The sequence below is a fragment of the Mastomys coucha genome, unplaced genomic scaffold (genome assembly GCF_008632895.1).
Source record: "Mastomys coucha isolate ucsf_1 unplaced genomic scaffold, UCSF_Mcou_1 pScaffold18, whole genome shotgun sequence".
NCBI classification, from domain to species: Eukaryota; Metazoa; Chordata; class Mammalia; order Rodentia; family Muridae; genus Mastomys; species Mastomys coucha.
In genome coordinates, this window is record NW_022196900.1 from 94,701,284 (window position 1) to 94,713,350 (window position 12,067).

The 12,067-nt window shown below is 56.2% G+C and overlaps 1 protein-coding gene and 1 long non-coding RNA gene across 3 annotated transcripts in view; one reads left to right on the forward strand and one right to left on the reverse strand.

Annotated features, from left to right (window-relative positions):
- Window positions 1-526: 526 nt before the first annotated feature.
- Sh2d5 (SH2 domain containing 5) lies at window positions 527-11,222 on the forward strand. 2 transcript variants are annotated; one of them, XM_031379200.1, is made up of 10 exons: window positions 527-816; window positions 4,137-4,264; window positions 4,579-4,659; window positions 5,000-5,074; window positions 5,864-6,010; window positions 6,958-7,209; window positions 7,354-7,528; window positions 7,843-7,951; window positions 8,434-8,593; window positions 9,354-11,222. In XM_031379200.1, exons 2-10 carry the CDS (start codon window positions 4,178-4,180, stop codon window positions 9,555-9,557), a joined length of 1,290 nt encoding a protein of 429 aa, XP_031235060.1. In that variant the 5' UTR covers window positions 527-816; window positions 4,137-4,177; the 3' UTR covers window positions 9,558-11,222. The 2 variants fall into 2 exon arrangements, with proteins under 2 accessions (XP_031235060.1, XP_031235062.1); XM_031379202.1 differs by lacking the exon at window positions 527-816 and adding an exon at window positions 1,373-1,449.
- LOC116096898 overlaps window positions 10,707-12,067 on the reverse strand; it is a 2,297-nt gene continuing 936 nt past the window's right edge. Inside the window, exon 2 of the long non-coding RNA XR_004121152.1 lies at window positions 10,707-11,455. This is a non-coding gene — a long non-coding RNA (uncharacterized LOC116096898). The remainder of the gene's footprint in view (window positions 11,456-12,067) is intronic.

Below are 12,067 nucleotides of genomic sequence, written 5' to 3' on the forward strand. Positions count from 1 at the left end.
CCCCATGAGGCTGCAGATTCAGGTTCACCTCGCCGCCTCTCTGTCATCTATCTGGAGGTCCCTCCTTGGGCCTGAACCCTTGTGGCCTGGATTTCTGCGGTGTGCCGCACGGACAGTTTCTGATGCGTTCTCTCTGCAGATTTCGGGTTTAATATACACCAAGCGCTTGCCTGGCTCGGATTTGCGATTTATTTGGGCCACCTACTGCGCTCCCCACCTAATGGGATTAGAAGGGCCCGCCTTCTCGGCTCTGTGCGCGCGCTGGCTAAATTCACTCACCATTTCCCCATCTAAGTGGATTTCCGTGAGGCCCGAAGGACAGAGTCACTGCTCTGTGCTGGACCCTAGCTGAGCAGCCCAATCAGTCTCCAACCGGTGAGGGGATACGTGCCACCAAGTCCTTTGCCATTTGCGTGTAAAGGAGTGGAACTGCATGGTCATTGCGCGGCCGTGCAGACCTAGTGGAGAAGCTAGGTCGGCCGCGAGGAGCAGAGGAGTGGCGAGGCACTGAGCTCAGCGAGTCCGGACAGCTTCGTGGAGGAAGAGCGACAAGGAGGAGCCAGCTCGGGTCGCAGAGTGGGCGGAGCCAGGTACCCTCGCAGCCTCTGATTGGGTGGCACGGCCGAGCGGAGCGGCTCCGATTGGCTGGTGAGGCCGGCGCCGCCGCCGCCAGGTGATGCCCAAGGGTCGAGTCCCAGGGCCACGTGGGGGGCGCGCGCGGCGCGGGGGCGGGGGTGGGGCGGGCCCGGCGCTGGGTAGGAGCAGAGGCTGAGGGGATCCGAGCTGTGAGACCTGCCAGGAGGCGCGGCAGCAGCGGTGAGTACGCCTGGGGATCCTCCTGGGGCTGGGCCGGAGCCGGGAGGGTCGCCCAGAGCGAGCCGCACCCCCACTTTCCTCTGCTGGCAGTTGCCATCATTTCAGTCCTCCTCACCATCCCTCCCTTTCTGGCGCCGGGGCACCTGAGCCCCCCCCCGCCCCCCCCCGAGAACCTAGCGCTGTGTGGGGATGGTGACGCTTGCGAGGTCACTGTCAGCACTCGCACGCGCTCCGCACCTCCGCGCGTGCTATCCTTTCTGCATCTTCCCTATCCAGCCTGTGTGCTCCCAGATAGATTTCGGGAGGAACAGAGGCTGATGAACAGCCCCAGGAGGTGACTGCCCTCGCGGTCCCCTTCACAACTGAGGCACTGGAAGCCGGCAGGCTGAGGTCACATCAGCCAAATCTGCTGAACCCCACTCCTGTCCCTGGTTGCGCGGGTCCAGGGCCTGTAGGGGTGGTGTCAGAGGTGTGCTGGTCTGCAAGAGGGAGTCCTGCCTTTCTAAACAGTTCCATTCCTAGAGCCTGGGTTGTTGCAGCTATGGGGCTACTACTGGCTGCTTCTGCGGCACCTATTCCTGCACAGATCCAGTGGGTACCAAGGATGGACGCCTGATTGGGGGCCCATAGACTGTAAGCAAAAGGGTATTGCCTAGCTATGGCGGAGAGTCCTGGGTTTGCCAGTTCCCCCTCCTATGGTGTGGGTCTTTAGTCAAGCTGCTGGGGTCTGCAGGCTGGGTAGTCTCCCTGAGTGGATAGATAGTTGAGCTTTATGGTGCACAGGATCCTGTGATTGGATGTGAAGTATAGTCAACATAGCCAGTCCCCTGCTCCTAAGGAGAAACCCCTCCCCGGAAAAATAGGAGCTCATATGTGTCTCTGTAGGAATGTCGTGGCTCGGAAGACAGACCCCTGTGGGAAACTTTTATTTGGTTCAAAGAGATAAGTTGGGTGTGCGGTCGTTTTCAGGGTTTCAGGGAACGAACCCTGGTGTTCTCCTTGGTCTAAGGCAGGATGAGACAGGAAGAGGGTCTGGAGGGGACAGAATTCCTGTTTCTAGGGAGGTTGGGAAGGGCCAGGTAATGGGAGGATGCTGTTTATCCTCCTGGGCTGCTATACCCTCCCCTGACTCCCCACCCCACACAGGGGACTAGGCAAGCTGAGTTTGCTGACCCAAGCTCTTTACCCTGTGCTTGCCAGGCTGTGTGGCGCAGGCAGGGTGTGAAGGGCTCTTGTCAGCTCTCTTTGTCTCTTTTGTGATTGCTTTTCTTGTCACCCTTTTCCATTCCTCCCCCCTCCTCCCCCACCTTCCTTACGGGTTTCCTTGCCGACTGGCTGTGTCTTGTGGTCTCTGTTTCCTTGCTCTCTTCTGCCTGCGTTGGTGAGCAGAAAGTGAAGAAGCACTTCACTGCCTCCCGGGAGCCTCATCCCCCTGCTGGGAAGGGGCAGGCAGCGCGTGGCAGGAGTGTGGGCTGCTCTATGTAAAATATCGGATGTGCCATCAGGACAGGTGACTTTACAGTGAGCAGGGTTAGAAGGGAAGGTTGGCAGAGCGCAGGTTGGCAGCGGCCTTGCCGGAGGTCTGGGTGGGCTCCGGGGCAGGGGAGGGCCTACAGCCTTTGTTTCCCACTCTCCCTGGCTGAAGCCTGGGCTTGAAGGTCACTGGCCAGCAGAGGTGGAGGAGCCTTCTTGGGTTCTAAGAGCATCAACTCTAAGGTGCTGGAGCTCCTCTTTTTCCAAGCACTTCTGCCGCTGTGGCACTTCCAGACCACCCTACGAACAGTCAGAGCCTCCAGGCCAGCTTCCTTCTCAGCCTGACTTGCTGAGGGCTTTCAGTTGGTGTCACCTGGACAGGAAGTCTTGAAAGTGGCTAGACTCTGCCGCCTTTCCAAGCTCCCTTACGGCCAGCAGGCTTTGGGGCGGGCCTTGTCCCCTCTGCCTGTCGGCCAGGCACCTCACATTACCCAGGGTTTTCAGGAAAGGGAGTAAATGCATAGAGACATGGGGCAACTGGCCCAAAGCCACACAGAACTTGTGTCCAGGCCTCTCTGACCCAAGCCAGTGATTGCAAGAAGGCTGGTGAGAATCGGGGAGAGGGCAGGTGTTGTACCGTGTCCCTGGGGATGCTGAGTCTGCGTGGACCCAAGCATAGGCTTCCCTTCACTCTGCCTTGCAGTAACCTGTCCATTGAGGCATCAGTCCCATAGGACTTCTGTCCTCCACCTGTGGGTCTGGCTAAGGGTCCAGACAAATCAGGGCTAGGACGGTATGTGGCTTGTCAATCTCCTGGGCACTTGTCCATCTTTGATGGACGGAATGCGGTTTGTCAATCTCCTGGGCACTTGTCCGTCTTCTCTGCACTCCACTTAGCACCAGTGGGGTGTGTTGTGGTTTCATTACTGTGCAAAGGGCTTTAGGATTCAGGAAGGGAGTCAGGCTGGGCAAATGAGCCAGCAAGCCTTTCCGATGGGTTCCTGAGATCATCAAAGCAAGCTGTCCAGCTTCGGACCACCCCTGTGCACTGTTCCTGCCCCAGGGCCTGCTATGGCTCCCCCACTGTCCACAGGGAAAGGTCTCATTCTGGGCTGATGTTGAGCAATGTGCAGCCTGTGCTTTGGCAGTCCACCCCAGGCCCCAGCTCACCTTTTTGTGTGTGTGTCTTCTTTCTTGCTGCAGTTACCCATACCCTTCAATAGACAATTCCCAGACTCCTATTTTCCCTATGAGACGTTTTGTGTGTGTGTTTGTTTGTTTGGTTGGTTGGTTTTGCGCGTGTTGGGAGTCTTGTATTGTCCAGTCTGTCCCTGAACTCGATTTTGGTCCTCCTGCCTCGGCAGATACCATTTCCTTCCTGCACTAAGAGCTGGTTCCACATTTCTACCAGCTTCCCTATCACAGAGGGCCCAGGAAGCACCCTAACCTGAACTCTAGCTCAGTGGCCCATGGCAGGAGCCCTCCCCACACCTCCCAGTGTAGCATTACAAGTCCCCAACCCTTCCTGGTGCCCCTCTCCATCTTCCCACCATCTCACCTGACTAAGGCTTATTACCGAGTTTCCCACCTTGCTCCCCAAGAACACTGTGGCTCAGAAGCAGGCAGAATTGGTCTTTTTGTCTCTGTCATGTGCACAGGACATTGATGAGCACCTAGCAGGTACTCAGTGGATTGATTGATTGGTTGGTTGAATGAATGAATGAATTCATTCGAATAGAGTGCCAGAGCAAGCAAATTTGAATGAACACACCAGCCCCTGAGGGGGAGCGGGGAGGGGCGGCTTCAGCCAAGTGCCTGAAAACCACCTTCTCCCCTGCCCTTCCTAGCCTTCTGTTCGTGGAGATTGAAGCTGGGCACGCTGGGGACCATGCAGAGGGCTGGGGCCGGGGCCCGAAGGGCTTCCGACTGTGGGCCTGCACCTTACCGGCCCAGGTGCATTGCCAAGTTAGCCCAGGTGGGTGGGTGCCTGTCCTGTGTGTTCTGGAAGGTAGTTGTGGGGTGGCTGCCCCCTGGGATTGGGGAGGATCTGGGGCCCAAGGACCTGACTCTGTCTCCTGTGGAATGGATGTGTGTGTGTATATGAATGTGTGCGTGAGGTGAGGCCCATGCGGCCTGACCAGGGTCACCTGCTGAGAGCATTACCAAAGAACTCTGGCCTCCAAGGACAGTGCTTGGACACGGCACACAGCTTGCTTCCATGGTGGGATGTTGCATGTATTGGAGTTAGGAGCCTTACTCCCCTGTCCTGCTTCTCTCCGTCATCACCAGTATGTGGGATCCTTTCCTGTGGATGACTTGGATACTCAGGACAGCGTGGGCCTTGTACAGCAGCAGCTGTGGGCCCTGCAGGTGAGAGGCTAGGGAAGCCTAACCCAAGGGTGGGCACCATGAATCTCAAACTTGGATGGAGCTCTGAGGGCACATGACGCCCAGGGAGGGTGGAGGCCAGAGGTCTTCTGAGAAGTTGAACCAGTGAGTTCCAGGCTTCAGGACTCTCTTCCTAGATGCCTGGGGACCCACGCCCCACTGATCATAGCACGACCATTGGGGGTTTGCAGCTCAGGCCTCTGTCCCTGGGCAGGGGTATCAGAACTGACTGAGTAAGCCTTGACAAGGGATGCTGGGGCATGACCACATAAGGCCAGGTCTGGGAAGTGACATCTGCCTCTGCCAACTGTCTTCCCCTTAGGACTGTTCCCGACGCCGGGCTGTCATCCTGAAATTCAGTCTTCAGGGTCTCAAGATCTACAGTGGGGAGGGCGAGGTAGGAGGGGTAGGGGGGCTGGGCAATGAAGATCAGATGGGGTATGGTCTGCTTATAGTTTGCCCCATGGCCGCCTAGGACAAGCTCAGATAACAATAGCTTACCTGGCCCTTCAGAAGCTCTAGAGACCACATCCGGTCTTAAATATCAGGGACATCCATCCCAGGAGATTGTCTAAATGCCCAGCCCAGCATTGGCCAGTATCTGTGAACAGCCATGGGCTAGAGATGGCAGGGAGCTCTTGCGTGCTTGCTCATCTTTCCCTGGCTATCCCCTGCACAAACGATGTGGCTGCCCATTGACTACCATTGTGCAACCCACAAATGCAGGTCTCTTACCTAAGGCCCAATGCTGATGGTAGGACCCTGAGGTCCTATATCACCTGCCTGAGGCACTGTTACTATTTGACATGACAGCAAGAGACACTCAGGGGACTGCTATCACATGGAGAGTGAATGGCAGACCTAGGATTTGAAGTCCCAGCATTCCTACCCCAGAGACCGAGTGTATAACCCTGGGCCTGCTGCCACTGCCTCTGTGGGGTTCCAGCCAGAGACCACTGGGTCACCGTTCTACCCCTCAGTTCTGTAACTGGGAGTGGCCATCCTGACCTGCATGTCTGCAGCAGACCCAGGGCATGGGCAGTAAGGGCTGGGCGTGGCAGGCCTTGGGGAAAGAAGGGTCTCTTCACTCCAGGTGGTTGGTGGTCTATGCCAGACATTCAAGGTCCTCAGGCCACTGCCACGCAGGTGACTGTCTGAGGCCTGCTGTTTCCACCATGCCTCACAGGTGCTCCTAATGGCCCATGCTCTGAAGCGCATCCTCTATGCCACCTGGTACCCAGCCACCTGCCAGTTTGCTTTTGTTGCCCGGAACCCACGAAGCCCAGCCAGCAAGCTCTTCTGCCATCTCTTTGTGGGGAGCCAGCCTGGAGAGGTACCGGAGACCCAGAGCTGTACCGTCCTCAGGTTGCAGGGGTTAATCCATGGTGACACTAGCTGTGTGTAGCACATCAGCACCCTTGACATTCCCTGGAGCCGGGAGCAAACTAGCCAGGACTTTTCCTTCCTGGGGTGTGCCCACCCTCCCTCATCCTGGCTCATTCCTGTCCCCGTTCCAAGCCTAGCCCACTTGTAACATGAACCACATTCCAGCATTTGGCTGTCCCTGATTTGGACAGAGACTTGAGTCCTTTAGCACCAGAGGCCACGTCCAGGTTTTGAACTGTCCCTAGGTGGCCCTGTGTAGCCCTGTGTAGTGGATGGGGTAGGTCATGGGCAGGTATACTAGAGGTCAAGGTTGGTGTGGTCACTGTGAATGACAGATCGGTGGCAGCCAGCCAGTCAGCCAGTCACTCAGTCAGTTCCAGCATTTGCTCTTACCTCTATGTGGATCCTGGGTGATAGGCGGCTGAAGCTGGTGGTTCTAACATGCTGGGTCTGGATTGTGTAAGTGACAGGTTCCATGTTCAGGCCCCAGTCAAGTGAGAGTTTTCAGTGTCCCGTCTCCTTAAGTCCTCTGAGGGTCATGGGGAGGTGAGGATGAGCTACTCCATGTTCTGCCCTGGGTCACCCAACAGCTCTTAAGTTACAGAGCCAGGATGGAGGCGCTCAGCTACGCTTCCTGGTGGATTTGCGGCACTGAGCCCTGGTTGTGCTCTCTGCTCCTGGCATAATGCCTGGCACAGAATGGCTTAGCAGCGATGTGCCCAGAGAAAGCTGGTAGCGGAGGCTGCATGTGGTGAGATTTTGAGGGCAAAGTAGGAGTTTTCCCAGGACGTTTCTTTGGGGGGGGGCACCCAGTTAAGGGTCCTGGAGAGTGAGCTGGCCCCTGTGGTGCTTCCCAGGAGGGTGCTGCCGCTGAGCCCACCCCTCCTGTCCTAGGTCCACATCCTGTATCTGCTGCTCTGCCGTTCCTTCCAGCTTGCTTACCTCTTGCAGCACCCTGAGGAGAGGGCGCAGCCTGAGTCCTGCCTGGCGCCTGTAGGGGACATGTCCCCGAAGCCACCCTGCAGCCCTAGGGTACCCCCTGCCCTAGTGCGTGAGCCCTTCAGCCGGGATCAGCTGTCACAGAATGTCCATGCCCTGGTCTCCTTTCGGCGGCTTCCTGCAGAAGGGCTACTGGGCAGTAATGGGGTATGCAGCGCTCCAGTCAGGAAGGGGTTGGGAGAAAGGGCTTGGGGGTCACACTGCAGGGGTGGGCTTCTTTGTGGGAGTTTATGGGGCCTCAAACAGATGGGTCTGAATCTGCCTGCCTGTGGGCCCCTCTTGGTGCCCTAGAAGGAGCTGCCAGAGTCAGAGGGCCGTGGGGGCACCCGTCACATTCGCCTGGGGAACCCCTACTGCTCGCCCACACTGGTGCGCAAAAAGGCCATTCGCAGCAAGGTGATCCGCTCTGGGGCCTACCGAGGCTGCACCTACGAGACACAGCTGCAGCTGTCAGCCCGGGAAGCCTGTGAGTTGGAGGAGGCGGGCAGCTGTCTGGCTTGGCACGGGGTGGGGGTTCATGCATGTCCTTTTGAAGCTGTAGCCGCCCTCCTCCCCTGGCTGCCTGTGCATGTGAGGGTGCATCAAGCTTGAGGGCTTATGCAGGCCACTGAGCAGTTGTGTATGGAGTGTAGGGTTTCTGTTGAGGGACTAGATGTGTGACTGTCGGGTTGGGGAAGAGGTTTGGTGGTGGACAAACCACAGGATGGGGGGTGGGTGGTGGAAGGGCAGGTCTGGCATTGGGTTCCTCTATGCTTCCTCTGACCTTTGTGGTCTCCATAGTTCCTGCTGCTTGGGAGGCATGGCCCCGTGGCCCTGGTGGCCCCTCATGCCTGGCGGAGAATGAGGGAAGCCTGACAGAGAACATCTGGGCTTTTGCTGGCCTTTCCAGGTAAAGTAGTTCTGTCCTAGCCCAAGGGCCAGTCTGTTGGGTTGGGTATAATAATGTGAGGTAGACTCCTTGTCACATGTACATGGAATACATAGGCAGAATGTATGGACTTTAACTGGTGAGTATAGGGTGCTCCCAGCTAGGTGATCTCAGGCCATGACTTCCTCTGCCCGAACCTCACTTTCCTAGAATGCAAAATGGGGCTATGGAGAGGAGTCAGTTAAGGAGACTCAGGTGAAATCCTTGGGTGTGGCCTGTCCCTGCCTGCCTTCCCATGGTTCCTCCAACCTCTCCTGACTAGGGCCTTGAAGTCAGCAAGTCATGTCCCCAGAGGCCTTGAGTTCCTCCAACTAACGTTCACTGAGTGGCTGCTCTGGTTCAGAACGTCACAGGTCGCATGTTCAGTCTTCTCCCACCGCCACCAAGTTCTTGGGGCTAGTATACCCCTGACCAGGACAACAGTCTAGGCTCCCTCCCCCTAGATCCTGTGCTCTTGCCCTGCTGCGGAGAGATGTGCATGGAGCCTTCCTGCTGTGGCCGGAGCCAGGTACCAGTGGCCAGTGGAATCTGTCTGTACGAACCCAGTGTGGCGTGGTGCCTCACCAGGTCTTCAGGAACCACCTAGGCCGGTACTGCCTAGAGGTGAGACTCTGGGGTTATCCTCTGGGCCTTCCAGCCCTGCCCTGCCCTGCCCTGCCTCCGTCTCGGGCAGTTCTTGGTCTGCCCTTTAACAGTCTTTGAGCTCCTGAGCCTACCTCATTTTCATCCTGTTCCCTCACAGGGAGCTCTCTGGCCCCGCCCCTAACCTAGTCCACTGCTGTCTACTTGGCCCTGTAAACTCTGTTTCTGTTCTTTGGGGCTTTTGTTGTTTGTTATTTGTTTGTTTGAGCCAGGGTCTCTCTTGTGTAGCTCTGGATTTCCTGGAACTCACTATGTAGACCAGGCTAGCCCGAAACTCAGAAGTCCACCCGCCTCTACCTTCCAGTGTTGAGAGTAAAGGCATGCCCCACCATAGCACCTTTACTTCTGTGCTTGCTGGCTGGGTGCTGACCACAGAGTTCAGGGAGAATCGCTGAGGTACACAGCCACCGAGGTTCTCTCTCTAGAGGTGTCTTTTAGAGGTTCTCTCTAGGAGAGCTGACCTAAACCCACACAGTCTCTGAGTCACTGGTTTCCAGACTGAGCTGTCAAGGGTTTTACATGGCAGCTGTACAAGTGAGTTGCCCCAGGGCTGCACAGGCTGGGCAGAGAGAAGACATGGCGACTGGTTCCACAGTTACGGCACATTCTCCCTTTCTGAATTTATCCCTCTGCTTATGGGAGGCACATGGTGGGAGACCAGGGTAGGGGTAGGGTGCTGGGACAGGGACAGGAGACCTAAGCTAAGAACCTTCCTCTCCAGCACCTACCAGCAGAGTTCCCCAGCCTGGAGGCCCTGGTGGAGAGCCACGCCGGGACCGAGCGCAGCCTCTTCTGCCCACTCAGCATGGGCCGTCTCAACCCTACCTACGAAGAGCAGGACTGTGGTCCCGAGGGCAGGTTCCCACGGACTCTGCGGCCCCTCAGCCATGCCAAGTCTGAGGCAGAACTGCAAGGCCTAGGCTAGGACACAGCAAGCCCTCAGTCCCCTGTAGGCCCAGCCTTGCCTTGGCCCCTGGGCGGTCGGGGTCGTTCTGCCCTTCCTGCACCCCACCCACTGGTCACCAGCTCCAAACAGGTCATTCTGTCCCTTGAATTGTCTTCCATCACTTCACTGCCATGGGAGAGGAGCCCTGAGATTAGAGTTGGAGATACCAGGACCTCTCCCAGGACCTGGGGCCAGCTGAGATACCAGATACCGGGATGAGCAGGTCGAGCCAGGGGACTGGTAAGCCTAGGTGACTCTGAGGAGTGGCCATTGCCAGGTTCCTACTGTCCTCCTTGTGCAGAGGCTTCCCCAGCAGTTCCTGGGATGTGGGTGCAGCCCTTGCTGGAGAAGGCTAAGCCTCTGCTGGGTGGGGAACCCCACAACGCTCCCCAGGAGTTGCTGGTTTGCACCATCAGCTCATTTCCTGGAGTCACTTTGAGTGGGACTAGCTAGCAAACCGCAGTTTGGTGGCTGCTTTAGGAAGCCACCTCATGCTGCTGCTTGCTTTAATACAGTGCTGACCTTTGGGCATGGCTGGCACTGGTCACCTCAGCCCTATTTGCGATGGAGAACTAGGATGAATGCAAGCCCCACAGGGTTGGGGGGGGGTGACATTAGCAAGGGGCAGTCCAGGGACACATTCTAGAGAAGGCAGTGGTCCAGCCAGGGAATGGCAAATTCAAGTGTCCCTTAAATCAACTCTGCAGAATATATGAATCTACCCAAAAGGACAGACTTCTTAGGTGGTGGTAGCTCACGCCTTTAAGCCCAATGTTTAGGAGGCAGAGGCAGGCGTATCTCTACGAGTTTGAGGCCAGCCTGATCTACAGAGCAAATTCCAGGACAGCCAGGGCTACACAGAGAAACCCTGCCTCAAAAAATAAAAAATCAACAACAACAAGAAGACAAGAGAGAGGTGTAGGCAGGAAGGAGGGATGTCCTTGTTTAGTGCCTTGGATACCACAGGTTTCAGTGGAAGCCACAGGTTTTGGGTTTTAGATCCCTTGGGAAGGAAGTAGCCTCTACGGGACAAACTGGGGAGAAATATGACAGCTCAGGCCTGGTGTTTCCAGCATCCCTGCCAACCCTCCCGCCCCACGCGCGCGCGCATGCACACACACACAAACATTAGGATAAGGCCTTAGCTCAGTATATTGCTGTTTCTTTCAAGTGAGGTCTCTTGTGAGGGGTGGAGAGAAAGGTGCCTGTGGAACTCTTTCACAGGAGACACCATCTCTAGATTGAATATGAGAGGCAGTCCTTCCATGCCACGCCCACCTGCATGCCTGGGAGCAGAGAGGTTAGCACGTCCTGTGCCCAACCCCAGAGAGTTACACCCGAGGAAACTTGGTAACGACTTGACCCAGACTCTAGGCCAGGGCTCTCCAGGAGGGTATGTTCGGAGTGTGAATCGCCAATGTGTACAATACCAGGAGAACCTCCACGCATCCAAGGGACCAGCCTTCCCCATGCCCTTTGACATTTCTTCCGAAGCATTTCTTGATCGCATGGTACACATGGCGCAGTCTGGAGCCCGTGTGTTCAGACGGTGCCTTACGCACAGGCCATGGCTCTGTCTCTGTGCAGACCACCACCACAGTTCTCTCATGTGCACTTTGAGACAAATAAACCACATTCTACACAGTCTGTTGCGGAAGTTCCTTGATGTTCGCCATTGTTTTCCTGCTTTGCTTTTGGTTGTCGAATATGGCCACAGCTGGCATGGGACAGAGGTCTTGGCCACCAGGGCCCAGAAAGGTCTGAAGGGGTTGGGAAGGGAGGCTTCATGGAAGTCCTCTGAGAAAAACGTAGAAGGGCCAGTGAGCTGGCTCAGTGCATTTTGTCAAACCTGCTGACCTGAGTTTGATCCCTTGGTCCTACATGGTGGAAGGAGAGACCCATGTCCTGTAAGTTATCCACTGACCAACACACTTGGGGTATGCAAATGCGTTCACACGTGAGCACACACATTTTTTTTTTTTCAAAACAGTGTTTCTCTGTATAGCCCTGGCTGTCCTGGAACTCACTCTGTAGACCAGGCTAGCCTCAAACTCAGAAATCCACCTGTCTCTGCCTCCCAAGTGCTGGGATTAAAGACATGCGCCGCCACCACTACCCAGCTACACATGTAATTTTTTAAAATTCAGACTCTGATCTGATTACGGTCTCAGCAAAGTGCAGTAGGTGCTTTGTACAGCTCAGGTCTGCCTACACTGAACTTCAGCTCCGGTTAGATCCAAGATACTTCACCTGACTCCCTACAGCCAACAGAGGATCCTTTTAAAGATGATCCACAGAAATGGCTCATCTGTAGTCATTCTTTGGGGGGTATGTGTGTGAGAGGGAATGTGGATATGTACATGTTCGTTTCCCCTACTAGACTGCAAGAGACTGTCTTCCCAGAGCCTGTCAAAAGACTGATGGTGTTTCTGTGCCTTGGAACTCATCGCAAGTGGGTGGTTGGTGGCTCAGACTGGGTCAGGAGGTTA